The sequence below is a fragment of the Vigna radiata genome, chromosome 7 (genome assembly GCF_000741045.1).
Source record: "Vigna radiata var. radiata cultivar VC1973A chromosome 7, Vradiata_ver6, whole genome shotgun sequence".
Classification (NCBI taxonomy): Eukaryota; Viridiplantae; Streptophyta; class Magnoliopsida; order Fabales; family Fabaceae; genus Vigna; species Vigna radiata.
This window is the reverse complement of record NC_028357.1, coordinates 46,264,157-46,291,592: the sequence shown is the minus strand read 5'-3', so window position 1 is coordinate 46,291,592 and position 27,436 is coordinate 46,264,157. Positions and strand designations below refer to the sequence as shown.

The 27,436-nt window shown below is 33.7% G+C and overlaps 2 protein-coding genes and 1 pseudogene across 5 annotated transcripts; 2 read left to right on the top strand and 1 right to left on the bottom strand.

Annotated features, from left to right (window-relative positions):
* Nucleotides 1-3,952: 3,952 nt before the first annotated feature.
* LOC106765783 (protein Brevis radix-like 4) lies at nt 3,953-9,616 on the bottom strand. Its single transcript, XM_014650518.2, has 6 exons — nt 9,230-9,616; nt 8,975-9,113; nt 8,504-8,883; nt 5,772-5,907; nt 4,943-5,343; nt 3,953-4,275 (listed from the first exon to the last, which is right to left on the bottom strand). The coding sequence occupies exons 2-6, from the start codon at nt 9,074-9,076 to the stop codon at nt 4,197-4,199; spliced, it is 1,098 nt and encodes a 365-aa protein (XP_014506004.1). The 5' UTR covers nt 9,077-9,113; nt 9,230-9,616; the 3' UTR covers nt 3,953-4,196.
* Nucleotides 9,617-13,430: 3,814 nt separating this feature from the next.
* Nucleotides 13,431-20,257, top strand: LOC106769440 (phospholipid:diacylglycerol acyltransferase 1). Of its 4 annotated transcripts, none has more exons than XR_002668846.1 (8): nt 13,431-14,369; nt 15,229-15,451; nt 15,570-15,853; nt 16,285-16,609; nt 17,469-17,728; nt 18,271-18,770; nt 19,452-19,513; nt 19,664-20,257. XR_002668846.1 is itself a non-coding variant. In XM_022783962.1 (8 exons), the coding sequence occupies exons 3-7, from the start codon at nt 15,251-15,253 to the stop codon at nt 18,752-18,754; spliced, it is 1,554 nt and encodes a 517-aa protein (XP_022639683.1). In that variant the 5' UTR covers nt 14,244-14,369; nt 14,794-14,843; nt 15,229-15,250; the 3' UTR covers nt 18,755-18,770; nt 19,664-20,257. The 4 variants fall into 4 exon arrangements, 3 of the variants coding, with proteins under 3 accessions (XP_014510548.1, XP_014510547.1, XP_022639683.1); XM_022783962.1 differs by lacking the exon at nt 19,452-19,513 and adding an exon at nt 14,794-14,843 and having other exon boundaries at nt 14,244-14,369; XM_014655062.2 differs by lacking the exon at nt 19,452-19,513 and having other exon boundaries at nt 13,432-14,369; nt 19,688-20,257.
* A 1,644-nt stretch (nt 20,258-21,901) lies between these two features.
* LOC106765454 lies at nt 21,902-25,700 on the top strand (annotated as a pseudogene).
* The last annotated feature ends 1,736 nt before the right edge of the window (nt 25,701-27,436 follow it).

Sequence of the window (27,436 nt, the reverse complement as noted above, 5' to 3'; positions counted from 1 at the left end):
GTTTCTCTTTTGCGATGATCATCCTTGTTGGATGTGAGCAGATGAGCATGAGCCCACTTTGGAGGATGTTTTGGAAGACCAAAACAACACTGATGCTGCAGCTTAGTTTTTTTTTTTTAGGATTTATAATTTGTTGACCTTCTAGTTGAACATATGTATCTATTTTGAAAAACTCTAGAATTTTTTTCCACGTGTTTTGTTTATTTAATTTCCTCTAGATTTCGGGATTACTGTAATCACACCCTGATTAACTTTCCTACTTTTCAACTGCTCTCTTTTATTATCAATGTGGACATCTTCATTTTTAGACATGTATGCTATAAAATAGGGATGTCACATGCACCAATCATTATTAATGTTTTTAAATTATTCAAAAACCTATTTTTACTAAACAATGTAAGGTAATTTAACCACACAACATTAAATTTTTGAAATTTTTTCTACCAAAAGATCTCCCTGTTTATATTTAAAATTTCTATGGATTTAAATTATATAAATAAATGTATAATTACAATTATAATGTTGATAAATTATAAATAAATAATAAATTTATACTTTAAATTGAAAAATGTTGAAATAAATTTATCGAAGTTTATTAATATATTTTTTTCAAAAAAATATAAACTAAGAATAAATGAAAACGATTATGTAATTATTTAAATATTTATTATCATTAATATTATGTGATGTATTTAAATTTTGTTATCTGTAACTAATAATATTAAATATGTTTACTATTAAACGTATTTTAAAATTTTTTTAATCATATGAATTTCATTAAATAAATATTTTAATGAGACATTTACATTAGTTAAACATAAAACGTATTAGACAATAACAATGGAAACATATACTATTCTTAAATTTTTCAAATATAATATTCAAGTAATATTTTTTTAAATGATGTTTAAAATGAAAAAATGATATAAAAAATTTAAATTAAAATTAGTGTTCTCTATATTAGAAGAGAATACACATTAAATAGATTAATTATTGGTACATGTAAAGAAGAGAAAAAAAAAATGCAAACTTCTTTGGATGTCATCACAGAGTTAATTTCGATTTTATAAAATTAATTGAATGGATTTGATTGGTACAATCATACAAAGTAAGGATGAAATTACAACTTTTTTTAAAAGTTGAGACTTAACCGTGAATTTAGAAACTAAATAAGCAATCAAACCTATATATAATTATATTATATCAATTATGAAGAATCAATCTAATATCTTTAACTGAAAAGTTAAAAATGTATTTTTGAAAAATATATTAGATTTATTAAAGTCATAATTATTTAATATGTGTTTCTTTTTTTAGAATGATACACATATTAGATCTATTATGACCTTAACCGATCTAATATGTCATATACTATAGATTTGATCAGTGAACGCTATAATCGATCTAATATGTGTTATTTTTTTTAAATGTTCAATTTATAGTTACAAGAAACTCAAACATGTATTCAAAATTATAATATATACATTTTCAAACAAACAAGTGGATAATAATTCAAATCAAATGATATATTTTACCAAAATTTGTCTTAAACCGTAAAGAAAACACTACTACATACTAAATAAACAATAAAAGAAAAGACGCACATGAATTAATTTTCATATTGCATGAAGTATTTTGTCCATTTAATCTTAATTTCTTCAATAATGTTTTGAGATCCTTATGATTCAACATTATCATAAACCTACGCTAAGGAATGTGTATTAGTTATTTGATAACAATATATATCAAAGTCAAAACTTAATCTTTTGATGTTTTCCTTGTCCTAAGAATCTTTGTAAGTAGCACAAGCTACAGTCCACATCCAGTTCGGAATATAGTATCAGACTCAAAGCTTTCTTGTTGCCTATTATACTAATACATGAAATTTATGTAATATATGAAAAAACAATAAAAGTTTCTATAACATAGACTTAATGCAAAATAATACCTAGGAGAAATCAATTAGAAGTTATGTGAAGATAAAGTTGATTTACCTCCCAACACATTGTAGACATTCATAGCACTAAATAGAAAAATTATTAGTCGTTTACACCATATTTGATGATATAAAATTACACATTATTTTTGTAATTGCCACATGCCTTTTTTATTTTTTTCAAGCTCTTGTACATGTTCTTATGATATAAACATAACCAAACGATAGTATTGTACATTGGACAAATAATTATCAATTCTCAGTGAGATTTATTAAACTTATGCATTAAAGGTCTCCATCTACTTTTAAATGTAAGTCTCACATTCCATTATTTTATTCTAAACTTTTCCATATTTTGAAACTAAACAATACATATGAGTATTCTCCGTTTTAACAATTGGTTCGCTTATATATCCCATTGAAACTATAAAGTTTAGTGAGTTTCTTGTTTATACAAAAGTTTTATTTTTTATATTTTAAATTTTAAATTTTCACAATTTATTATTTAAGCATTAGTAGATATATTTTTAGAATAAAATAAAAAAGTTAGTATAATTTTATTAAAAACCAAAGAAAGATAAATGTTATTTATTATAAATATAAAATATTTGAAAATTTATTTTAAAAGTAAAAAGATATAAATATTACATTACTTGAAGCATAAATGTGTCACTTATTTATTTAAATATAAAAAGTGTGAATAAAATTTAACATAATTATATATATTATGAATTGTGATTTAAATTTTAAAATTTGTCTTCTTTTATTATTATATTCTATCCGTACATCCTTTGGTACGAAATGATTGTTTTCAGAATAATAATTTGATTATCTCTTGCATTTATGATTGTCAACATAACCCAAAACAGCGTTTAAATCTAATTAAAAGAAGTAGTTCCGAATCGGGTAATTTGTGTTTTCATGGAATAAAAGATCTGACTATAGAACAAAAAAAGTGGAGGGAAAAGTTTCAAATAAAACAATTGTGTAAGAGTTTTTGTTTTTTGAACTATATTTCAAATTAGGTAATCCACTATGTATCACTGATCTAATAGTTTGAATGCAGTACCAAAGTAGTACTGTATTCCGAAACAGAGACTCCATATGCAATCCGGTATATATTAATGTGTTGAGGCTGTATTTTCTCCACTTCTCTTATGCTTTATATCAAGCATGCATGAGTTTCAGGGAGGATGTTTTTATTCCATGCGAGCAATATGGGTGTTGATGAAGATGGATATGGAGTCTGTGTTTCGGAATACCATTCCGGATTACCTAATACACAACTTATTCTTATATATCAGATTCATCACTACTGGTGGCTAGGACAAGAACACCATTTACTTCTTCTTTATTATAGTAAGTTTCTATAAGGGCAAAAGAGGAGTTTCACAAGTTATGGAGGTGCAGGAAAAAAATATGGGGATGCAGAAAGAAATGACCTTTAAATAGTCCATATGGAGGATGTTGATTAAAGAATGCCACTTACAACCCTAAAGGAAAGCTTTTAGCACCATAACCTAAGTCACTTGTGCCAATTTATTTTATACTTTCTGATTAATAATAATTAAGTTTGAATTTTATTCTTATTTGAATATAATATAAAAATATTCCAATTTAGTCTCTTATAATGCATAGATTTAAAAATATGAATATTTTTTTTAAATAACATTAAATAAGATCGAGGTATTAATTTTTTTTTTAAGTCTTTAAATCACTGCTTTTTATTTATATATTTTAGTTCAGAGAGAGTGTTATCTTAGGGCTTAGTTGAAAGTATATAAACATTTTTCTTATCGAGCAAATATATTGCACTTTTATCACTACTTTCTAATTATTATTCGCACAGAAAATAATTTTATGGGATGTCCTGCATAAAAGAAAAAAAAAACTTAACAAAACTTAAATATACTGATAATAGCGTGAAGGGATTCGTTGTGATTTAAATATGTGCATTTCTGATGTTTGTGCATAGTAAATTATATGCGTGGTGGGTAGGAACAAAAGTAAAGAAAATAGATTAATTCTTTGTATCCAATTTGATAGTAATAGACTTCTTAGGCTTCTTTAACTGCTACAAACTATATTTACTACCCATATTCAAGAGAGAAGACAACCTGAACCAATGAGTAGGGATGTGAATAGCCCAAAAAAAGGCAGAGGTGCAAGTAGCACCTCATCTGACACCTGAGTAGTATAGTAAAATAAATATGGAACAATTTAATAAGCAACACCATCAGCACTCACCCCTTTTATAAAATCACAAGTATTGTTCATGTATTCTGGCACGGTTCTCCTCCCACCATAATCTAGCATGCATCTCTCCAAATTTTTCTCGGCTGTGTAACAACACATCACAACATCAAATAAATTCCCTAGACTTCTAAATCAAAATTCAACCATCAAAAACAAACACAATACTAATTAATGCATCAATGTATCTTCACCCCTCAGAATGGGAAACAGACAAATCAACACAAAAAAAGAAAAGACTAATTAAGTTTTAATGTATTTCCTATAACATGGTTTAAACCTTGATGGAAACGAGTCCTACACCCATTTATCATCTTTATTAATTATTAGCGGGTTCACTTTTTTTCTCTTATGATAACCACAAATAGAAATTTAATTTTTATTGTGATTATTAAAATAAAGAAATATTATTAAATGTATAAAATTAATTATAAAATAAATCATTTTTATAATTTTATTATAAACAACAATTAATTAAACTTTACAAAAAAAACTTTATAAACTTAAAACAGTCAAATAATAAAATGAATTATATTAATAAAGATAAAAGTAATAACGAATTATATATTTGTTCAAAAAATAAGTTATAAAAAGAATTTTTCTTTATAGATATTTATAAATGATGTAATATTTTCTATTCGAATATGTAACTAGATAATTGTAAATAAACCTTGTAAACATAAATATGAATATTATAAAAATCCTAGTAAGATAAGGGGAATTATCTAGTCATAAAATCGGCAGCAAGCTTACCTAAACCTCACTCGTTTGAGCTCCCTTGCGCCGCCTGACAATGCTCTGATTGTAATGTAAACCCCAGGTTCATCCTGTTCAACCCACTCAGTCTCCAACTCACTGGCATTGCTGATTGATAAATCACCAGAGCGATCAGCCTCTCTGGATGAGCTACTTCTGATCGAAGCATCCATTGATGATATCTCCGTCTTGGCCGCACTAATAGTGGAGACTTTTGGGGTAGAGTTCAAACCATTTGAGTCGTAGAAATGCCGGGATTGCATTGACTGATGATCAAAGGAATCTGAGGATGAGTATCCCATTCCCATCCCTGTTGGACGGTAAATAGTACGAGGTAACCGTTCCCTGGTCAGTGGAGGTGTTACAGGACTGGCTTCTGCTGATTCAAGCTTTGTGCTCTGTTATGAATCCATGCAAAAAATGGAAAGTTAAAAACAGTGACGCTATAACTCAGCAATTAAGAGAAAAGGGAGAAAATATTCATTGCCGTAACGTAATTGATTATTGTTTTTAGAGAAAAGGAAAGCTGGTAAGAATGCAACAACCGTTAGTTTGTTGCACACCTGAACTCTTCACGTAGACTCATGTATTTAAGGAGGTAAGATTGATATTTATTCCCTAAACGATTTATTAAATATTGCATTATCGGACTAAACATCACTGCCCAAAATAAACAGGGTTAAATAAACTTCTAACCGATTACAATACTGTAATTTAATCCACACTTCTTTCTGACTACACACATGAACTGAACGATCTAAAGTAACATGCAGAAGTCAATTACTCAATAGTATATGTTTACTTGAGTATAAGCCAACTAAATTACCTCATCTTCAGATCTTGGTGGCGTCGGAAGAGGGAATGCCTGGCGGCTAAACCTTTGAACATTGTAAAGTTCCATAACTTTGTCGTAGTTGTCTGCCCACCACCTTTGTGCTTGCCATTTATTGAACATCTCTCGACTATACATAATAGAAAATAAACCATAATTCAATTCACCTCTCTCTATTCCCCGTGTCATCTATGAACTATATACTTTAGAACAAAGCAACACGTTATTTAGCATCTGAATTTTGGGAAAGAGAAACACAACAGTATATAAACACTGTTAAAACTAAAATGTGCTTTTGTCCTTCACACCTCATCCTGTTTTCCACTCATTTATTTTTCTTTTTTCATGTGTGATGTTGGGTAGACGGGTGGAATAATTATTCTTTTAAGCTAAACGATAATCAAAGTTATCTGTATGAATGGTCGGCGTAACTCTAGCTTAAAACCTCAAGAAATTTTAGTTTGTGGCTGTTATTTTGTTGACCAACCAATAAATAGCTCTTAGATGAATTCCAAGTTCTCGTAGTGGTTTGGTTTATGACACTGTAATCCATTATGCTAAGTTACTCAACTGGTTACTTTTCGACAAAGAATTCTGATAAATAATTAAAAGCTAAAACAGTCATTCGGTGCGTGGAATAAAGTTGTTCCATAGCCACACTTGACCTTATATTTGGAGCTTGTCTAGACAATCGAAAGCAGGTGGGCCCAAACGTAATTAGTGACAAATACGTAACTAAAACCCACCAAACATTGATATAGATGATTGAATAGGTTTTAAATTGAATATTAACTTCAGATAAATAAATGCTTAAATTTCTGGGATGAGGAAGTGGAAAAGACAAAATAAAAGAGACAAAAAATCATGCGTACAGACCCACCCACTAATTCCACATTGGTTGGGATTGCATCACAAGTCACCAAATGAGGTAGACATACCCAAGTGTCCTTCATGTTTCTATCTAACAATAATTATAGAAAAATTGTGAAAAATAATATCTAGAAGACTTTAACCTATACAGCCATCTATCTTTGACATTATTTCGTGTCCACGTAGTGGAGGCTCATATTTTTGTCTTGTATATTGCTGGAGTGCATTCCGCAGCATATTGCAGATTAAAAGACAAAAATACTGGTTTTAGGCGAAGACAAAGAAGCGAAGAATCAGGCATGACACAACGATTTTTTTTTTTGTTTTAGAGAAAAAAAGGAAGTAGAAGAGTTTCCTCCGACCACTCGACAAAACTCGGTTTAAAGGTACCAACACAATCAACAACGACCCACCAAGGCCACCACCTTACAGGCCACAACAAATTCTCTTTTAAAACCTTTTCTGATTACTTTTTGCAAGGGCGTGAAATTTTACTGAGGAATGTGGGACCCAAACCTACACTCATCTTTGCAGAGGAGGAATTATACTTTCATTTATAGCATTGGGGATTTGAACTTTGGATACTTGGATTGGCAGCGACAACTGAGCATAAATGCATAATAGTGATCGAGCTGAAGCTCAAACCCTTTCCCACTTATCCAATTACAAAACACTAAACAGTGGGAATGGCTTGAAGTTCCAAAAAATGGATTATTCTCTGGAAACCGCGGTTACCATTATAGGATCATCGCCCACTGCATTCAAAACCCATGAAAATCATCCATCTGGTACATAAATTAAAATTGCAGTATAATACGACTTAAGAAGGAAAGAACATTAGTATTTCTACATAGTGTAAATATTTTATTTTAAATACTATATAATACATTACATTTTAGGCAATGCGATGCGGGCACACAAAAATCAGAGTAATAAGACCTTATATCACATATCACTAAAGGAATTTATTTATAGAATTTAACATCACGCACCCACCCAAAATATGCATAAATAAGTCCACCGACAATTAAAAAAACTCAATTGTACTAGTATTTTTCTAAAATTATTTCTATTACTTTCCAAATCGATTTTTTAACGCGAATAGGAAGTTTTAACAATGGATTTCATATTTCTTAAAAGACAATAAACTAATCTAATCACAATTTGTTATGTCTGTGTTACAATAAATTTTATTGTCGATCATTCTACATTTTCAAAGAATCAAAGTATCATAAAATCTTTAAAATCCTAACATAATTGATTATAACTTTGAAAATACACTTGTTTGACAAAGCTAAATTTAAGAAAAGAGGGTAGTGTAAAAGAAATCGAGTTATTAAAAAACTACATTGTCTAGTATTCTACTATTAACGAAACGAGTGAAGGGAAATTCATCTAGCTAGCATCGGATACTATGTGAAAGTATATACATTGACGCTAAACTCAAATAACTAACTCCTCGGGATCCATGGAAAACAAATTAAAAAAATATATTCTATATTTATCACCAAAAAATAGGGGAAACCTTGCCCAAAAGAATATCTTAACTATCCTGAAGTGAGGTGTTCCAGATTTACCAAAGAAGAGAATGCAAAAGAGGCGAAAACGACCCTACTAATGAGGTGTGAGAATTGACAATCCACCGTAGCAAAAGGCACTCGTTATCATCATCACAGTCTGGACGATCTAAACAGCGACCAACCATAACCCTACACACATTGTCACCACACTCACCATCCGGTCAATACCCCCAACGGCAACGAAAACAACCGCACCACGGGTAATGTCGCCCCCATATCAAACACAGCACGAGACGCGTAACATAACGTATCGTAACATAACGCAGTAGTACGTACCTGAACCGTATGCGTTTGAGATCGTTACCGCCACGTGGCAACGACACGAAGGTAATCAAAACGCCAGGCTCCACCTGCGCCACCCACTCCTTCGGCTCGTTCTCTTCCACGAACAGCACCAACGGCTCCGCTCGCCGTCCGCTAGCGGAGTTTGGCGTCCCCTCCCCGCTCGATATCCCCTTTAGCCGCGCCTCCATCTCCTTCCCCCACGTCCGAGTCGTCGTCGAGCTTGAACTCCCTGTCCGCCGGTACGACCACCGGAACCGGTCGGAGTCCGCGTCCGACTCGGTGTTGCCCCGCACTCGTCCCTGCGCCGCTGGCCCTGTGCACGGAGCGCAATGCTTGTATGCACCCGAAGCCTTCAACGCCATATCCCTTATCTAAATTCACAATTAAAAAAAAGAAACACAAAAATCAACAATTCTCTATCGTTATGAACTTTCCATTTCGTCGCTTCGTCTTGTACAATACCTGAGTAGTAAGGGATTTGATGGCTTGCGATTTAGCAGCGCTTGTCGCGTTGTTTGGATCTGACTCGTCAGGTTTCTTCGGACGAGCTATGCACGTAAGCATTCTTGCTTCGTAGTGATAATAAATTTCAATTAAATCTCTGAGAAAAAATAAGAATAAAAAGTAAAAAATTAGAAAATCAAATTCCACTGCGCTTGCATTGAAGAATCGGATACAGGAAATCGTAAGAAAAAGAGGATAGCACACAGACTGCACCTGAGCGTGAGTTGGTGAAGTGAAGAGCGGGGAGGACTAATAAGGCGCGAAAACCGAAGTGGTTGCGCTAATAGAAGCCATGACGTGGCAAATCTAATTAGTGCAGGAATTGAATTCAGTTACAATACGAGAGATTGTGTGAGGAATGAAATTCAGAGAGAGGGAAGAGGAAGCATGGTGAGGGAGTCGGTGGTGAAGTCTCCGGTGCCGGCAGAGTGGGGTGTGTGGTCTTATTGGTATTTTTGGTTTGCTTGGTTCGGTAGAAGCTATGATGGTTCAAGAGGAGTGCTGTCTGTTATTGTGGATTTCACTTTTTTCTGTCTTGTGGGATTACCGGTTACCGGATGATAACTGCCTCTCACTCCTCTCGCGCTTACTGTGTTTTCAAGTTGTGTACTTGCTTGCCCGGTTTTCAAAGAACTCACTCCTCACTTTCTTGGGCCTGGGCTCGCCAGAATGTTTTTCGGTAATAAAGGCCTAATTACAATCCCAAAAAGTGAAGGGGTTTGTTTCTACACCAACGTTTTAATTCCTGCACCCGGTATATAACTGTTATCCCATTATAACCCCCACATAATGTATATTTAAATAATTAAATTAATTAGATAAACAGTAATGATTGGTTACTATGATATTTACTGTTTCCATGCTAAATTTATTTCTCTCAGCATCCCAAGTATTTTTGACAAACCATATTGGACTATGTTTATTTATTTTTTTCTTCTTTTTTCTTTTTGTTTCGGTAAGGTTTGGTGATCTATTAAAACATTCTAAATTGTTTGAGAGATCGGACGGATCTTGAAGACCGAGCGGGCTGGTTGGAGACCGGATGCTTACCTTAGTCTTCTCATACTCCAAGTTGTTTGTTTTGCCTTCTCCTTCTCCAAGTCGGGCGAGCTGACACCTTGATTGCTCCTTCTTTCTTCTCTAAGTCGAGCAAGTGGATACCTGTTAAAGGCATTCTGACACTCAAGTCAGTAAAAATGACCAAACGGTTATCACTATAAGTGATGCATGTGGTGTGCATAATGTGCAGTGGTCAGCCTAGAAGGTCGGCCTAAATGATCGATGTAACGCTCCGGCAACTTACAGGGACTATTGACTGCCCCCACACATCACCACAAGGCTTTCCAGTGTGCTTTGTCCTTACTCGCACATTTTCCAAGAAAACTTCCCAGAAGGTCACCCATCCCAGAATTTCTCCAGGCTAAGCACGCTTAACCATGAAGTTCTTATGGGTTAGGCTACCGAAAAGCAAATGCATTTTGGTGATATAGGTAGCCAAATCAATTCCTTTAAGCTATCTTTCAACTGTATAGTCCCATACCTATACAGTCTCCAGATCCCTCTCATTCCGGTGTATGTTTGATTCGTCCATGTGTCCCTTCAACTGGAAGTCTGTCAAGAGCCGCTCCTTGTCTGTGCCCCCTGCACCATGCCTCTTGCACTGATGATCACTCCCCGCCCTCGTGAGTGCCCGGGTATCACATGCCCACCAGCTTCCTCTTGGTTCGTCCTCGAACGACACCGTACTGGGAGAGGCTAGGCTCTGATACCATTTGTAACGCCCCGACAACTTACAGGGACTGCTGACTGCCCCCACACATCACCACAAGGCTTTCCAGTGTGCTTTGTCCTCACTTGCTCACTTTCCATTTTCGTTTTTTTGTAGTTATGGGTATACTTTGAACTTTACATGTTGTTTTTTTCAAAAAGTGTTGTTCTTAAAATGGGTAACCTTCCGGGAAGTTTTTCCGGAAAGTGAGCAAGTGAGGACAAAGCACACCGGAAAGCCTTGTGGTGATGTGTGTGGGCAGTCAACAGTCCTTGTAAGTTGCCGGGACGTTATAATCGGTCTGATGGTTGGTCAACTTGGATGATTGGCCTGGTGATTGGTCGACCTGAATGGTTGGCCTAGTGGTTAAAGAACTTAAAATTATTAAAAAAAATATATATCATATAAAGAATTTATATAACATATTTAATATTTTCTCTTACTCAAAAGTAAGATAAATAAAGATTATAGTGTGGGAATCAGTTAGTTAAAATTGAACGAATTAAGTTGGAATTTTGAATCCATCAATTCTATTTGTTCTAATTCCAATAAAATATATAGGTGATCTTGTAATATTTTACGTGTTTACTTATAAGTGACTCATCTTATATTTTTTCAATGCACTCATATTATATGTCATTTTCATTTAATAAAAAATATTATTTATTGTGACTTCATTAATAATTTAGTTTTATGATTCATTTTAATCTTGTATATTTTCTTTTTTACAATTAAATCTTACTATTTGTTAAACACTGTCATCTTGATCACTTCCACTGGATATTCATTTTTGCATAATTTTTTAAGAATAAAATACCTTCACACGAATAAAGTACTTTTTCCAATTCAAAGTTATTCCTTACTGAAATCCTCCACCCCATCTAAGAACTACCTCAAGAAAATATAAAGAAGCAAAATAAGAGATTCTAAGACAGTAGATGATCTGGATTTTGATACTAACACTTTGAAAATGTATTAATGTCAAATTAACACAAGTAAAAAATGTGTAGAACCAAAATGAAAATAAACTTAAATATATGAATCAAATTTTGGAAATGGGACAAAGAATGTTAGGTAGGTGACAATGATTGGTACAAAATTAAGTTACCCGACTCCTCCGCAGAGACTATGATGGAGTAGGTCTTCAGGTATGAGGAGTACCACAGTAGTAGTTTTTTCTTCTGTCCTGTCATCATTGCCACCAAATTCATGCCTTTTCTTCACTAATTACATATACTTAATTATTAAAATCACCAACTTATTAACAGTATACTACTTCAAAAATTTAAATTATGTCTTATTTTTAGTTAATACTTTGATAACTAAACTCGTTAAATTACTTCGCATTTTTAATTCTAAAAATATTAATAATCAAGAATTTCATTCAGTCTTTTTTCTTTTATTTAAACTATTATTTAGTATAATATCATAATAATAAGTAAAAACATATTTCATTTGTTGATTTGTGAGCGTTGGAGACTAACAAAAAAATTAATCATTAATTCATTATAATAAAGTTATATCAATTTATTTTTGAGAGTGAAATAATCTACTTTTATCTATTAAAACATTCTTTTAAATTTATCATATTTATTATATCTTACACAAATATTCTTTTCAAATATATTTAAATCATGTTATACTTTTTCTTTAATTCAAATAATATAATAATTCCCCCTTCATCATATCAAATTCATTCATTTATTTTCACTTAAATTATCTGCTCAATCCAAACTTACCCAATAATTATAAACAAATTCATTATAGTAAAAATGTACAAATTAAAAATATATATAAAATACCGAATATCTCATTTAAAATCTATAAAATAAACAAATTGATTTAATTATCAACATATTCCTTGTTAATGATTTTTTTCCTATGTCAATACATCTATGTTAAACTATGAATTTAAAAACAATCAAATAACTAAAAATCTTTGATTTTGGTACAAATCACTGCTAATTTAAATAATATATATTAGTATAAAATAATTAAACTATCTATAACTACATTAGAAATAACAATAATTCACGGTGCGGATGTTTTTTTTTTTAAGAATAATTGAAAAAAATTGACATACATTTAGAACGAAAAATACTTGGATTCAAAAGGACTAAATTTTAAACAAAAAAAAAAGAAGCAGAATGTATTCAGCAGTATAAAATAAATATTTAGTTGCATATCACTACGATATTTTATTGACTTTTATAATTACCATTCAAAAGTTATTTTAATAATAACAATGTATAATTTTTTAGTAATTATATGCTAATATATTTTCATAGTATAATTAATATAAACAATAAATAAACTGTTTTAAAAATTAAAGTGAAAATAAGTTTATTCGGAAAGTTTCTTTAAAGTAATCTTTTTTAAGAAAAAAAGTTCATTTATTTTATATACACGCACGCGCATATATATAATTTTCATTTGTCATTTTATGAATAAAGGTATATATTTTTTTGGGACCACCAAATAAATATAGTATAAAGAAGATATCTCATCATATAAAATATAAGAGAAATAATATTAAATTAAATATTATCTTAATAATAAAAGCGTATAAAAGTAATGAAATAAATAAGATAAGAATGGAAAAGTCGAAATGCAATTGGTAGAAGTTATAGGAAATGTCCAGAAAGCAAGAAAACCTTCCCCACAAAAAGCCAAAGTCACAATGGAACTTTTCACTACCATGCTTCAACGTGAATAAACAGTGTGCTTGTAGTTAATATCAGGTTCAATCGCGACCGTTTATTTATACGGTAATTCACCGTTGGAGCAGCATCAACACTTCACATCACACGGGCTTCAGAAACAGCTAATCTGATACAACTCCATCAGTTCACGATCGCGCCACGTGTCTATGTCTTAAAACCTTTATTCTCACTCTGGGACCCAGGCACCGCACACAGCCACGGAACAACTTAAACCACGACCCGCCACGACGGCCAATCAAATCCCTCCACGGCGCATCGGCGAATTTTCCTCTCCGATCACCGGCGGTTAGGGTTCCGACGAGTATCCGTCACAGAATTGGAACCTTTCACGTCGCTGCCACAGAATCCTCCAGCTCAGGGCCTCTTCCTCCATTAATGAACAGCTTTCATTTTCACACCATTTAAAGCTTTTTTCGCCTTTTGTTTTTCTACTCCTTTATACGATGTCGTATATACGACGGAGAAAGGCCCCTGCGAATCCTGTGCGGAACGAGGAAGAAAAGGAGAAGGAGAAAAAGGTTAAGGCGAGGACTATCAAAGGAGAAAAGATAAGGAAATGGTCGTGCATGGATGGTTGTTGTTGGTTCATTGGAATGATATGTTCAATTTGGTGGTTCTTACTGTTTTTGTACAATGCAATGCCGGCATCGTTCCCTCAGTACGTGACGGAGGCGATTACGGGGCCGTTGCCGGATCCTCCAGGTGTGAAACTGAGTAAGGAGGGGTTGACGGCGGAGCACCCGGTGGTTTTCGTGCCGGGTATTGTCACCGGCGGGTTGGAACTCTGGGAGGGTCGTCAGTGTGCGGATGGTTTGTTCAGGAAGAGGTTGTGGGGTGGCACGTTTGGTGAATTGTATAAAAGGTACGTTTTCTTTCTTTCTTTTTCTGGTATATTGGGTTTGGGATTTTAATGTTCTTCAGTGACGTCTTGTGTGAACTATTTATATACAATTGGAAAAGCTTCTTGAAAATGTTGTATTACTTGATTGGGAAGTAAGCGAGCGGCGTTTTAGAGCGGTGGATAAATTTGCGTTTGGTGAATGAGTTCAGTTAAATACTGTCTATTGGCATTATTGGGAGGGGAGTAAGTTGAATTTGAATGCCATGTTTCTTGATTACTGGATGCTGAAAACTGCTAAATCGCCAATGCTTCTTTTTGTGGTGATACTTTTTTTCGGTTATGAATTATACCAAAAATATATAGTGGAAAGTAATTGGCAACATTCTCTCGGAAGTACCTTTTCTTCTATTCTTCTGTCAAAATTTACTGACTTTTGTTAAGATAGGAAAAGCGATGGGCGTAAATAGCAGCATTACAATCTACAGTTACTTATGGGTTTGTATTCTGTACTTTTCCTTTATATGTTTTTGTCATAACATTTGAATCATTTGGTAGAGGGAATAGTTTTTTCTGCTATCCTTTGTATCATTAATTATAAGGCAGAGTTCTTACACACACAAGTTCATCTTGGATCCGCATTGCTGAACCCTTTTTTCTGGCACTTATTGAATTCCGGTTGTTTGGCAGAGTTTGGGCAGTTTGATTCAAATGTTTAATGATCATAGCCCTTCCAATATTTGTCATGCTATGCTTTTATCTGTCCTTTTTTTTTTTTTCATTGGAAAGTATATTTATTTTAAGTCCGTGTTTTATGGATGTTTACAGATTCAAATATAATTGATCTATAATGGTATATGATTTCTGTTTTAAACTTCTGCAGACCGTTATGCTGGGTTGAACACATGTCACTAGATAATGAAACAGGACTAGACCGTCCAGGCATTAGAGTTAGGCCAGTTTCTGGACTTGTAGCAGCTGATTATTTTGCACCTGGTTATTTTGTTTGGGCTGTTCTAATTGCTAATTTAGCTCGCATTGGGTATGAGGAGAAAAACATGTATATGGCTGCTTATGATTGGAGAATTTCATTTCAGAATACAGAGGTAGTCCTCTGTTACTTACAAAGATTCATGATTCTCTGCCAACCTTTATTTTGTAGTCCGGTTCAATTATGGTTAACCCTCAGGTGAACTTTCTTTTTTTCCTGCTTCATTTGACCAGGTAAGGGATCGATCTTTGAGCAGGATAAAAAGTAATATAGAACTCATGGTGGCTACAAATGGTGGTAAGAAGGTGGTTGTTATTCCACATTCAATGGGTGTTTTGTACTTTTTGCATTTTATGAAATGGGTTGAGGCACCGGCACCAATGGGTGGAGGGGGTGGATCAGATTGGTGTGCCAAACATATTAAAGCAGTGATGAACATTGGGGGACCTTTTCTTGGTGTTCCAAAATCTGTTGCGGGACTTTTCTCAATAGAAGCCAGGGATATTGCAGTTGCCAGGTTCTTATTTTACCACTACTTTTCTCTCTGTAGTTTTGAAACCCAAAGTTTCTGTGTCTCTTGACAAGTAGGTTTTAGATATTTATTTGGAATATATATCAGTAGAAAGCGGTTGTGTAATTTTCGTTCCTTTTGAGTGAATAATAAGTCACTAGGTGACTGCTGTTTTTGTGCTGTTACCAATATTTCCAAAATTTTGTTTCTTTGATATATATATATATATATANATATATATATATATATATATATATATATATATATATATATATATATATATATATATAGGGATTTTTTCAAGCTTTGCTTGGGTGAAAATTTTTATAATTTCAATTGATGATATTTTTCGTGTTCGCTGTGAAATATACATATTCGGTAATGTAATATAATATACAGACGAAGTCCTTATTCATAAATCGCTAAACCTCATACAGGACTTTCGCACCAGGTTTTTTGGAGAAGGATGTTTTCGGTCTTCAAACTTTACAACATCTAATGCGGATGACTCGAACATGGGATTCAACCATGTCAATGATACCCAAAGGTGGGGATACTATATGGGGTAGCCTTGATTGGTCACCTGATGTGTCCTATAACTGCAGTGTGAAGAAACGCAAGAACAATGATACTCACAACGCCTTTCAAAATGACAAAGAGAGTCTTGGGCTTATGAAAAATATTAGTTATGGAAGACTCATATCGTTTGGGAAAGATATAGCCGAGTTACACTCCTCCAAGCTTGAGAGGTTGGATTTTAGGGTAATGTTCCTAGTATATATTGAGTATTTTGTTTATAATCTATATCCTTCCTTTTAATGTTTCTTGGGAAGCATACCTGATTTTTTCCTTTTGAATATGATAAAACACTTGGATACTTGGGGAACCCACCATAAAAGCTAGTTATTAAAAGGGGAGAATCAAGTACTTAGATACTCCTCTGAGCATCCCATGCCATTCCATGTAGGACTTAGGCATATCAGAATACCCAAATTTGTATCATTAGATTTCTTTTAAGAGCTGATATCTTAATTGCTTACACTCTACTTCAATCAAATTCCTTGTTTGTTAGAATCCTCAACTAGTCAAGATTCTTCCATAGGTAGTTATTTTTTAGTCGACAACCAAAATATGATATCAATTGATAAACATCCAAACACTTGGGAACTCATTCTTAAAAGCAAGCTGTTAAAGGGGGAGACCCAAACATTTAAATACTCTTTCTAGTATCCCATACTAAATAACAGAATATCAAGAATTCAGATATTTAACTTAAGTTAGTCAAACAGCCAAGTTTTGTTTGTATATAAATTTTCATGGTTATGTAATTTTCTTTCATTTATCAATTCCAATCTAAAATAATTGCTATGTATATGACCTTTTCATTTGCCCTCAAGTTGAAGAGAAATTTGCTCCTTTATCAAATGCCATTAGAGATGGAACTTGGAAGTTCCCCTTTATCTGTCTCCCAAATCCCAACATTCTCCAATTGTGGATACTTCTTAACCATGTGCAGTTAGCTTCAATTGTTTTTCTGAATGGCGTTGTTCAGTTTCATGCATTATTTGTTGAAATTGACAGGAATTATTGAGTTTCATGTATTACTTGTTGAAATTGTCAGGGTGCTCTCAAGGGTAGGAACCTTGCAAACACATCTAACTGTGATGTGTGGACAGAGTACCATGATATGGGTGTTGAAGGAATCAAAGCTGTTACGGATTACAAAGCTTACACAGCTGATTCAGTTTTGGATCTGCTTCATTTTGTCGCCCCCAAGATGATGAAACGCGGTGATGCTCATTTTTCTTATGGAATTGCTGATGACTTGGATGATGAAAAATACAAACATTATAAATATTGGTCTAACCCCTTGGAAACAACGTGAGGTTCTTTACTTTGATTCTGTTTTTGTATTTCAATCCTTATAAAAGATGAAATTCAACTGAGTGCTATTTATTTTTCCTTCATCCAAAGCCTTTCTGATTTAATTTTATACAAAACAAACACAGCATTCTAGCCCAATTGGGTTCGTGGGGCTGGGGGGTTGAAGAGTTCTGCTACTGTGTAGCACTTCACTACTGTGTAATTATTTTGTTACCTGGATTAGTGGAACTAATGGATTGTTGCTTTAACTATTATCAATAATTTCATATCATGCTATATTTGAAACATAATGTTTTTAGTAGTTTTGTTTTTAATATTATTTCCTGCTGCTACAGATTACCAAATGCTCCAGATATTTTTTAGAGTTATACTCTTCTAATATTTTTTCCTGTTGCCTGTGATTTGTGTTAAAGAATTCTACCATTGCATAGCACTTCACGACTGTGTAATACCTGGATCAGTGGAACTAATGGATTATTGCTTTAACTATTCCTGCCTGCGATTTGTGTTATTTTTAAGATTCTTTTCTGCTGCTACAGATTACCAAATGCTCCAGATATGGAGATTTACTCTATGTATGGAGTTGGAATCCCTACAGAAAGAGCATATGTCTACAAGTTAACTCCTCAATCTGAATGCTACATTCCATTTCAGATTGACACCTCAGCAAATGGTGGAAATGAGTACTCATGTCTGAGGGATGGGGTTTACAGTTCTGATGGTGATGAAACGGTTCCTGTTTTAAGTGCTGGTTTCATGTGTGCCAAAGGTTGGCGGGGAAGAACCCGCTTTAATCCGTCAGGAATTCGTACATTCATAAGGGAGTATGATCACGCCCCTCCGGCCAATCTTCTAGAAGGTAGGGGAACTCAGAGTGGCGCTCATGTTGACATATTGGGTAACTTTGCATTGCTTGAAGATATTATACGAGTAGCAGCTGGAGCCTCTGGGGAGGACTTAGGTGGCGATAGAGTGCACTCCGAAATTTTCAAATGGTCTGAAAAGATAATTTTGGATCTTTAGATTCACGTGGTAACTGGTAAGTTCACTCCCTGGCCTTGGTCTTGGCCCAAGCATAGTGTAAATCGTTCAATTTTCTAGTCCCATTCTTAAGTGATAGGTTAGGTAACGTTCGAATCAGCGTTTATTTTGATGCTTGTGATATTCATTCAAGATGTTTGTGTTCCATCTCATCATTTTCATGTGGGTAGGTTATTTGACCAAACAATGTTTTGGATGAATGCTTATACTGGTTATGTAGTGGTTCAAAGGGTTGAATTTGTAGTTGAACCACAATCGAACTAGCTAGAAACATATCTAGTTCGACTAATTGGTTTTGTCCAGTTTTTTAAATTATTGCTCTCAACATTTTATGTTCTTCATACGATAATGGAACTTGGCCAGTTTATAGATATAAAATCTCTGGCTTTAGAATCATATAAAAGTGGAGTCAATATGTTAGTTAACTAGTAATATCTATTGGTCTAAGGTTCTGTTTGAATAAACCTCTTCATAAACACTTACAGAAGAACAAAATAAGAAGGTAAAATTAGTCACAAATTGAAGTCTACTTGTGAACTTAACTTTCATAATAGCCTTCTCATTTAACTCTTTCAAATTTGGTATGTTTAACCTGATTTTAGTTGATGGGAGAAGATCTATATATTGTCTTCTTATTTCCTTCTTCTATTAGTACTTAAGCAGAAATTTATCCAAACAGAAACAGTAGCTACCGGGAGTGCTTTCCCCCTGATACAGGACTTGTCTTCACTTGCATTAGTTGTGAGTCCAATTTGACTTTCTGATAAGTAGAGTCTAAGATGAAGAAAATATTTTAGCTTTAACGTATGGTTTTGCCAGTTGACATTTTCACTTGTTTTCTGCGTTGACAGTTATCTAAGTAACTTTTTCTGTTGCTATTTTTCTGATCAGATTCATCCTCACATCAATACTTAGGTACTCGATAGAATCCTATCTACTTCAACTATTATGCTTTAAGACGGGGCTGATGTTATGAGCTCTGGAGTTGGTATACCAGTGGCAGTATGAACGGCAACTTGTTTACTGAGATTTTAGCCATAGAATTTTGTCGGATTGGGAGTGTTGAGTCTGTTTACAATCCCCATCCCCCAAAAAAATAGTACCAACATCTTATTCTAGGTCCATGATTCATGCTTGACTAGAAATTTGTTATTCTATTCATTGATTTTATTATTGTCAAGTATTAGTGTTATTCTGCTCCCGTTTTCAATCTACTAAATTTTTCTACGCTGCACGGACGACTTTGTCTTGTCGGTAAAAATTGAAAAGATTGAGCATTTTACGAACCCATGTGCGATAGTTGTTGTCATTTAGCAGAGTACAAGAATCAAAGAAAGGGTTTCATTTGGGTTTAGGTAAAAAGGATTCAGAGGCTTTGTGGCAAAGTCAAGCGTGAGTCTGATTTAGCTGATATGTAGCAGCTTAGGAAAAATTATGGTACACTGATATTTAGAATATAAAAACAGGGAAGATTGCAGAAGAAAAGCATTTTCTGTTATTGATAATATGAAGAATATGAAATATATATTGCTTGATTAAGGCTATCATAAAGCAAAAACATCCGAACCAACACAAAAAAAGTTAGCTAAATTTAATAGTTAACAATTGGGATTATCATTCCTTGATCTTATAGATAAGATCAACAAAAAGATAAACTATACGCTTGTGATCTTATAAACCACGTTATATGTTTTTACCAATTTTTATTCATCATGTCAAACATCATTGAATCGATTCCTTATCTTCATATTTAATGAAATACTTCACAATATCCAATTTATATCAAAACTTTATAATCATATTAGCTTATTCTTTATTAACAACTTTAAATAACAAGGACAATAAAACTAGGTGTTCAATTAGACGTGTTTCTTTATTTTCTTCTATATCAATTTTTTTTAGCAAATATTCATCAATTTGTTTGACATTAATAAAAATATTGACAACTTTTATAGTATTCCACTGCTCCACAAAGAAATTACTACCCCTGATATATTTTATTTTGTCTTAATTAGCTGTTTAAAACGCCATCTTCGAAAGTCCTATTCTTTTCGAAGATAAATAAGTGTAATCACAGTTAATTTATTAAGCTTTAAGACTCATAAATTAAGAAAAAATAAACATAATTTTTGTAAAATCTATTCCTCCTTTTCCGTTAGCTGGCTTTCCCATCACAAGAATATCAATCTGTGTCCAGTTATATATGGCTAACCAAGAATCATTTCCCTCTGCCAGATCAGGTAAAGTATGAATAACTTATCCTCCATGTTTTACTATTTTTATTACATCACTCTTTCTTTATACATGTGGTTTATATCTTTGGATTCTCTCGTATTTATCCTCTATTTTGAAAAGAAAGTTAACTTTACTTTTTGCATTAATGAATTCTCATATAAGAAATGAAAGAAAACAAAACAAAAACGAAAATGATTCGCCACATTGCATGATATTTTGGTCGTACGTTGTTGTTTGTCTAAATTATCTAATTCCCTTCTACCGACATTTTAGCACTTAGTTTTCTTTGTTTCCAACTTTAGAATAGATTCTCTTTTAGAGTGTGAAACCTTATCCACAACCAATTCATTTTTTATTTATTTAGAAGATAACTCAATGAGAAGTGAGAGCGTGGAAAAGGTGGCGCTACAGAATGTTAACCTTTTCTTTTCTTATTAAAATAATAAACATCCATTAGGATAGACTTCGTCTTTCTAATATAACATTTCTTTCTCCTTTTTAGGATAAGCTTAATCTACCATATCCATGTTTTAATTATTATACTATGTCTTTCAAGTTTCAACAAATTTAATAATAAATTACCGTGTGCCATCCAATAAAAACACCAAAACTTCTGTTTACCGGAATTAAATAATCATGCACACAAAGGTGGCAAATTACGTTTTCCTATTATGTTTGTAATAGAAGCATTCGCTACGAACAAAAAAGTATATGACATTAAGTTCAATAAATGTGAGAAATAAATAAAATTGAATGTTTGATATTATTTGGTGGTGGAATGAACGGTTGTTAAATAGTGTAAGTTAAATTAGAGTGTTAAAGATGAGTAAGAAACTTGGGACTGGAAAAGGAACGCGCGGAGTAGAGCGTGGAGTTAGTTGTTCGTTGGAGTAGGACAGGTGGAGCGCGTGAGGGGGGAGGTGGAACAGGTGCGCGTGAGGGAAGGTATGAGGAACAGTGAAGGGCGGCTGAGAGGTGAGTGCCGAAGAAGAAGGCCCAAGGCCCAAGGATTGAGGAAGGGTGTGGGTGGGCCAACTGAGAGAAGGAAACATAAGAGAGTGTGTATTTATGGAGGCTGTGTTCTGCATTCTTCTTCTTCAACAAACAACAAACAACAAATCCAAGAAAGAAAAGAGGATTGGAGAGAAGGCCTCAACTGTGAAAGGGTTTCCACAGAGGAGACATGCCCGATTTCAACCGACAATTCTATTTCTCTTTGCTTCACCTTACCGGATCCCAAAGGTTCTCTCTCTCTCTCTCTCTCTCTCTCTCTCTCTGTAACTGTTTCTTTCTCTTATTTATTCTGCCTTATCCTGTCTCCACCAGCCACCTTTTTCATTGCTTCCTTCCTTCTAACCTTCTTCTTATGGAATTTCCTTTAATTATTTTTTTGTGGGATCCTAGTGGTGAATTCAAGTTTGCTCTTTTACTTTTGCATGTGGAGTTTGAGGTCAGCTTTTTTTGTTAAGGTTACTGCTCAGTGCTCACAAGTTTCTGTGAACTAGATCTGGGCTACAGTTTATACTGTTTTTACTTCTTATGTGTTTGCTGAAAGAGTCAACTGACACAAAGTTGTTGAGCTGTGATGTGTTTCTTCTGTTTTTGTTTTTACTATTGTTTTCTCTGTTGTCTGGATTATAATGTGATCCAGCGATTTTGGACTACCTTGTTATGTATGCTTCTTTGGGTTTGTCTGTCTCGGATTGTTATGTTCTACAGTGACTGCAAAATGGTCTCTTTTTTATAAATGCATTTGCATGATTTAGATTCTGATGTGGTATTTCAGAACAAAAATGCCCCTTGTCCACAGTTTATATATATATATATATATATATATATATATATATATATATATATATATATAATTTATCTATTTTCTGTAGGTAGGGTGTAAACGGGTCGGGTTGGGTCCAAGTTCGCTAATTTCATTTTACAAACTCATCAAATGGCGTCGGGATTGTTCATATACTTTTACTGTCAAATCCCACTGGAATCATCATGTGGACGACAGGTTGTGTTCAATCGGTCTATTATATATGTATATAACCACAAAACTTAAACATTGTTTTGGATTTAAAATAATAAATAGATGTAAAGATATTTATATATAAATAATAATTAAAAAGTACATCAACTAGTTTGGTCAATTGTCATTGGGTTGACGGGTTGAAAATAAAAGCTGTTACCTTACCTGCACAAGAAAGGCATTGAGTTTGAATGGATCGGGTTGGATCCGACCCTTCGCAACTCTTTTACACCCAAACCGATTTGTTTGGACCGGGTCGGTTTGGGTGCAGGTTACCCGACCCTGTGAGTTCTCACACCTTTTTAGTTTCAGAAGGATATATTTTATATAATGTACGTTGTGTGGGACTAGTAAACTCTATCTGTTGAGTTGTACTTCCTTTTTGTCCAAGATCAAGAGTAAGAGGTGAAGATTGAAAGCTTTTGAAGTTGCGCATGCTATACTGCTTAATAATACTTATATATCGGTGTCATTATGTGGCTCTTTGTATTCTATATGCCTCTGTAAATAAGGATGCTCTTTGAGACTTCTTAATTGTTTGCTTAACAAGATACTGATTTTGTAGGATATGATTGAAGGTTTTGAGAACTAAGGCTGCAATACTGTATACATTCTACTCAAGAAATGGTAAGCTATATGTCATTCTAGAATATTTTTTGTTTAGAATTATCCATTTTTTAATAGTCTGATATGAATTGTGAAATACCTACCATGGCTGTAACAGTATTACTAATAAATTTGATTTAAGTAAATGCAAGAATAATGTAGTTATGGCAATGGTGTAATGTAATAATTTATTAGGTAGGTGTCTTTAGTGGCAGTGATGGTAATAAAGTGTGGGTATAATTGATATTTTGTTAGAGACTTAGGGATTTGGAGAACTATCTTGATATGTGAATAATCCATGGTAGAGATGGGAATCCCAACTCCCACTTGTCTTGGGAATCAATGTAGATTATTTTTCAAATAGACAACATGGGCACCTTAGATTTATTAACATGATAAGTTGTAGAAAATACTTGGGCAAATAAAATATCTTCTAAAATTTTATAATAGTTGCTCTTACTTTGGTGTTCTACCTGATAATTGAGAATGGAAAGATCAAGTTCTATGGTATGCACTGTAAGGTTCATTTGCACTCTGATGATTCGGATTTGAGATTAAAATATATTCTTTTTTTGTTTGCGCTCGAGTGTTGTCTTGTTATCTTGCTTTAGAAGTGTAAATATGTTGTTTCCCATGCGTTTGTTCCTCTAATGTGTATCATGCATTATACTTGCACGTTCTTTTGTAGAATTTGATATTCCTTGCCTTACCTTTAAACCACTCAAACTTGAAACCATTGCTCTTTCAGTTCAAGATCTGGGAATTTGCCATGTGGAAGGTTAAATGAAGCCGTTCTTCTTGTCGAATCATCCTGATACTGCTATGTACAATTGTTCACAAGTTGATTTCAGTCATTCAATGGTATGTGAAGCTACTGTTTATGAATTTTCTGCTTCAAGTTTCCAGTTATCAACTAGCTATTTCTCTCTCTCTTTTCAGGCCCATACTCCTTACCCCTGTGGTGATCCTTATTTTGCCAGTTCAATAGTTGCTTATGGACCACAGGCTATTGTAAGTTTCTAAAGTACACTTTATAATGCCTGATCTTCATTCAGATGAGGTTTTAGTACACTTTTCTTTCATAGCATAACAATTTAATATGATGTCACTGTCTCTTACACTTATTAGAATCAACCACAAATAATACCCCAGATGCTGGGATTAGCATCCACCAGAATTGCATTACCTGTTGAGCTTGCAGAAGATGGTCCCATTTATGTCAATGCTAAACAATATCATGGTATACTCAGAAGGCGACAGTCTCGAGCAAAGCTTGAGGCTCAAAACAAACTCATCAAAAGTCGTAAGGTATGCTGCATAACTACTTCCACCTCTTCCTGTATATTACCATACATTATTTTTTGTGGTTTTTATGGAGAATGTCAATTCATCTGTCAAAACTGTACCTATTTTTTTGACTAAAAAAAATGTTTGCCAATGGACTGCTGCAGCCATATCTCCATGAATCACGGCACCGTCACGCATTGAAGAGGGTTAGGGGGTCTGGTGGACGCTTTCTCAGCGCCAAGCAGCTGCAGGAGTCTAATGCAGAACATGTTGATAATAATAGCCATTCAGGCCAAAAGAAAGATGCCTCAGAGGTGGAAAGTCATAACTCAAGGACAGCAGAAAATGCATCTATCACATTTACAGCCATCTCTGGCTTAACAACCATGTCTAGCAACAGTCTGAATTTCAGGCAGCCCGAACACAACTTCTTGGGGAACTCCTCTAACATGGGTGGATCATCACAATGCAGTGGTGGACTCACGTTTGGTGGTGGAACTCGGCAATGTGCTTCTGTTGGCCGGTGAGAGAGATGGAACTGATAAAAAGATTAAGTTCACTGGTCTGGCAAATCATCCTTGGCTTATTCACTTTGCTTTCTCCGAGTTTCGTGTACTACAGATATGTTGTCTTCTGGAACACTCTGCATTAGCATTCACACCTTTGCTACTGCTTTTGCCATGTATTTAAAGTTTCTACTGCTTCTGTTTGCTTCTGTTGTTGAACTAGGTCTCAAACTTTGTGCTTGAAAATACAACTTTTTATCTGTCTCCATTCATTCCCCAAAACAACCTCCTGACCCTAATAAAACAAAATGTACAGAAGAAAATGAAAATGTGGATCATGCAGAATAATAAGTTCAAACATGATATTATATGCATTTTTCACATGATTATATCCATAATTCTGAATTAAATTATGAATTTTAAAAGTAACATGATATGTATTATATACATTCTTCACTTTTTTTTTTCACAAGAGATAGAAACAATCCAAATGACTGTGTTCATATTTTAAATGATTGTAGGCAAAAAGTAAAACTTAAATGCTTCATTATTTTAAAAATTATATTTAAAATATTTCATACTTTTTTATTACATGTAAATGGCTCAATTACTCTGACGTTCCAATTATATGATAAAGACATACATAATCAAGACGTTATCATGAATAATAATAGAAAGCAGTTAAGAGTCATCATGAATAATAATAGAAAGCAGGTAAGAGTAATATGATTCCAGTCATCCTTGAAACAATATTAGAATTTTAAAACTTGGAGTACTAGAGTTTCTCCCTTCAAAATACAGAAAATTTAAAACTTAGAACATGACAAAGTTCTCCCAAAATATCCTAGAACAAGGGAAATAACGCCTAGTAAACTAGGCAGCAGCATTGTTGTCCCCATCAAGAGCTGTTTCCAAAGTATCCTTCTTGTCATCTACTTCCATCCAAGTGAATGATCATCGCAAGAGAAAACACGCAGACATACACAACACAAACAATGGCAAGGGTGAGCTAACTATATAAAAAGCATACAATTAAGAGCATGTACAAGAGGTTAATTTAAATCAAACCAGATAAACATCCTGTTAAATACTAGACTTGACTCGTCCGGACTTTAGAATGATAGTCGAGCTATGGCGAATCATGCATCCGTGGTGACTTGTGATACTTAGGCTCCCCCGCCCTGCCACACTTACAAGATTAGTCTGTTCCACGCCCTGGAGCATGATGGAAGCCTCCAAGACTAAGACCTCCTGCTACTCCTCACCACATGGTCCAATCCTCTTTATATGAGAAGAAAGGCCATTGGAGCGTCAGGAAGACTCCCAAGACTGAGCTCTTACTTTCATTCTAAAACACTAAGAATCTCACCATGAGTAACTACACAGATGGAACTTGGTTTATCACTTGGATTGTACTTTCATCACTTTGTAATAATATATTTTTTTTCTCAATCAACATATACATAATCTAACAATATGCATTACTCACCAATCACAAGTTATAAAAATAATATCTCCACAATTGAATCTAAATTAATTAATACCAAGAACCAAACAACTCCAACTAACCCATAACAGCTCATAAAATACATCAATTTATATATATTTACAAGTAAAATAATTATTAATTAACTTGATCGGTTTAGTGATATGGGATTTTAGAGAGCCTAACTCATAAGAGAAAGGGTTTTCTAGAGAGAGAAAGGAAAATGACTAAATAAAAAATCTGATTTTCAAAAAAAGCCTTTCCCTAAGGCTAAGGCACCCCTTGACTTATGGGACTGACTGTCCCAAATATTAAGGCCCAATGGCTTTAAAAAAAAAAAATTTAAGACCTTTACAATTACACCATTTGATTTTAATTTTTTTTATGTTATGTAAAATAATAATAGTCATATTTCACCTCCTCCTATAAGAGAGAAATACCTTCAAAACCAGTTTAATATACTTAATTCTAAAGCAGGAGTTTAGGTATGTGAAGACACTACTATTTTCTTACATTTC

What these genes read in the sequence shown, in the direction of transcription:
- LOC106765783 (XM_014650518.2), bottom strand. Translation starts at nt 9,076, where the DNA reads ATGCTTACGTGCATAGCTCGTCCGAAGAAACCTGACGAGTCAGATCCA. An exon ending in TCAAATCCCTTACTACTCAG is followed by an intron (nt 8,884 to 8,974) that starts GTATTGTACAAG and finishes TTGTGAATTTAG; the next exon opens with ATAAGGGATATGGCGTTGAA. An exon ending in CTCAAACGAGTGAGGTTTAG is followed by an intron (nt 4,276 to 4,942) that starts GTAAGCTTGCTG and finishes GTTGTTACACAG; the next exon opens with CCGAGAAAAATTTGGAGAGA.
- LOC106769440 (XM_014655062.2), top strand. Translation starts at nt 13,951, where the DNA reads ATGTCGTATATACGACGGAGAAAGGCCCCTGCGAATCCTGTGCGGAAC. An exon ending in TTTGGTGAATTGTATAAAAG is followed by an intron (nt 14,370 to 15,228) that starts GTACGTTTTCTT and finishes AAACTTCTGCAG; the next exon opens with ACCGTTATGCTGGGTTGAAC. An exon ending in TCTAACCCCTTGGAAACAAC is followed by an intron (nt 17,729 to 18,270) that starts GTGAGGTTCTTT and finishes CTGCTGCTACAG; the next exon opens with ATTACCAAATGCTCCAGATA.